This window comes from Octopus bimaculoides, chromosome 20 (assembly GCF_001194135.2).
Source record: "Octopus bimaculoides isolate UCB-OBI-ISO-001 chromosome 20, ASM119413v2, whole genome shotgun sequence".
NCBI classification, from domain to species: domain Eukaryota; kingdom Metazoa; phylum Mollusca; class Cephalopoda; order Octopoda; family Octopodidae; genus Octopus; species Octopus bimaculoides.
The window spans coordinates 44,376,782-44,379,167 of record NC_069000.1 but is presented as its reverse complement, the minus strand read 5'-3'; the positions used below and the strand labels follow the sequence as shown (position 1 = coordinate 44,379,167).

The 2,386-nt window shown below is 34.4% G+C and overlaps 1 protein-coding gene across 1 annotated transcript in view; it reads right to left on the bottom strand.

The window, feature by feature from the left end:
* Nucleotides 1-555: 555 nt before the first annotated feature.
* The window catches only part of LOC106870076 (sialin), a 151,859-nt gene continuing 150,028 nt past the window's right edge, over nt 556-2,386 (bottom strand). Inside the window, exon 14 of the mRNA XM_014916053.2 lies at nt 556-627. Coding sequence (XP_014771539.1) covers nt 556-627 — 72 coding nt within the window. The remainder of the gene's footprint in view (nt 628-2,386) is intronic.

Sequence of the window (2,386 nt, the reverse complement as noted above, 5' to 3'; positions counted from 1 at the left end):
TATATATGTATGTATGTATGTATGTATGTATGTATTAATATCCTTTAGTAACCCCTCTTTGTTTTGATATATATAACTGGCACCCACTACACTCTTGGAGTGGTTGGCATTAGGAAGGGCATCCAGCTATAGAAACTATGCCAGATCAGATTGGAACCTGGTGCAGCTTAAGAGTTTTCAGTCAAGCCGTCCAACCCATGCCAGAATGGAAAGGAGATACTAAATGAAGATGATGATGATGATGATGATGATGATGATATATATATATATATATATATATTTATATATATACACACACATATATACACATATACATATATACATACATATATACATACACACACACACACACATGTATATATAACTATATATATTATGTTCCTTTCCTCCAATTCATAACTCTCCCATGAAATAATTAAAAGAACCTAAGTCCTCTCATAGAGAGTGTTTATTAAGAACAGCTGTAATGAGCTGTGAAAATCTAATGTTTTGAACTCTTGTTGCCCTTTGTCAGACTGAGACTCATGAATAAGATTTTATGCTAAATTATGTCAACTAAACAACCACAGTTATTGGCCTTGCTCGGGGTCCAAACATTTTAGGTGTGATATCCTCTTGGAACTCCATCTGTTAGGATGACAAAGGTTTTAGTTCGTGAAATTAACATGCAAATGGCTGAGTACTCCACAGACATGCATATCCTAAATATAATTCTCTGGTAGATTCAGTGTGACACAGAATGTAACAAGGCTGGCCCCTTTGAAATACAAGTACAACTCATTTTTGCCAGCTGAGTGGACTGGAGCAATGGGATAATAAAGTGTCTTGCCCAAGGACACAACATGTTGCGAGGAACTGAACTCACGACTTTGCAATCGTGGGCCGAATACCCCAATGACTAAACCACGTGCCTCCCAGTGTAATATATTAATATACCAAAGATTGATCTTTAAAATGCAACAACAGAGAATTATTGTTGAAGAATTTGTAAGACCAAATCTTAAGTTAAAAACCTTTGACTGTAATTTCATCAGCAGTTATATAATCAATGCTCGTCTAGGCCCAGGGCCTGGTTGTTATTATGGAATTGGTTGGGGTGGGCACATTTATTGTTGCATAAAAGGGAGACAAGGAAATTGTTTATGGATGATAAAAGGGGTGAACTTCTATATTTTTGCATTTTGGTTTGTCTTTAATAATCAATAGACTTTACTAAGTGCAAATACAACGTACAAGGATGAGGGGCATGATGTAGATAACACTGATGAACAAAGCAAAATGCCATTGAAAATAATAATGATAATAATAATAATAATAATCCTTTCTACTAAAGGCACAAGGCCTGAAATTTTGGGGGAGGGGACCAGTCGATTACATCGACCCCAGTGTCTCACTGGTACTTAATTTATCAACCCCGAAAGGATGAAAGGCAGAATTGACATCGGTGGAATTTGAACTCAGAATGTAGAGATGGGCAAAATACCGCTAAGCACTTCATCCAGTGTGCTAACGATTCTGCCAGCTCCCATCTTCCAAATAATAATAATAATAATAATAATAATAATAATAATAATAATAATAATAATAATAATAATAATAATAATAATAATAATGATGATGATGATAACTATGTTCCTTTCTCCTATAGGCACAGAGGCCTGAAATCTTTCGGTGGGGAAGGGGCCAGTCAATTACATCAACTCCAGTGCCTGACCAGTTCTTTATTTTATTGACCCCGATGGGATGAAAGGCAAAGCTGACCTGAGTGGGATTTGAACTCAGAAGGAAAATAATATTTGTTAGAAATTTAGGAACAGAATCAGCACTAACAACAACAATAAATGAAATAATAATAATAATGCAAATAAAAATTATCAGTTGATAATGTGTATGTGTGTGTGTGTGTGTATGTGTGTGTGTGTGTGTGTGTGTGTGTGTATCTATACATAGCCATTGTATTTGTATGAATGTGTATATATGTATATATTAAAGTATGTGTATGTGTAATTATACACACACACGTACAAACACACACTCGCATGCAAGTACAGACACATGTACGTGTACAAATATATGAGACCATGTGTGCATACATAGCCCAAGGACACACACACACACACACACACACATATATATATATATATATATATATAAACATATATATATACATACATTCATACATACATTCATACATACATGCATATACACACAAACATATATGCATATGACAACATACAAATGTTAATTTCTGCTAAAGACAAAATGAAAGAGATTCCATAAATATATCAATAATTGAAAAATAAACATGAGATTTAAATTTGGAAGGAAACGGAAATAGTTGAGTGTTTCTGCCTTATAATGTGTGTGTGTGTGTGTGTGTGTGTGT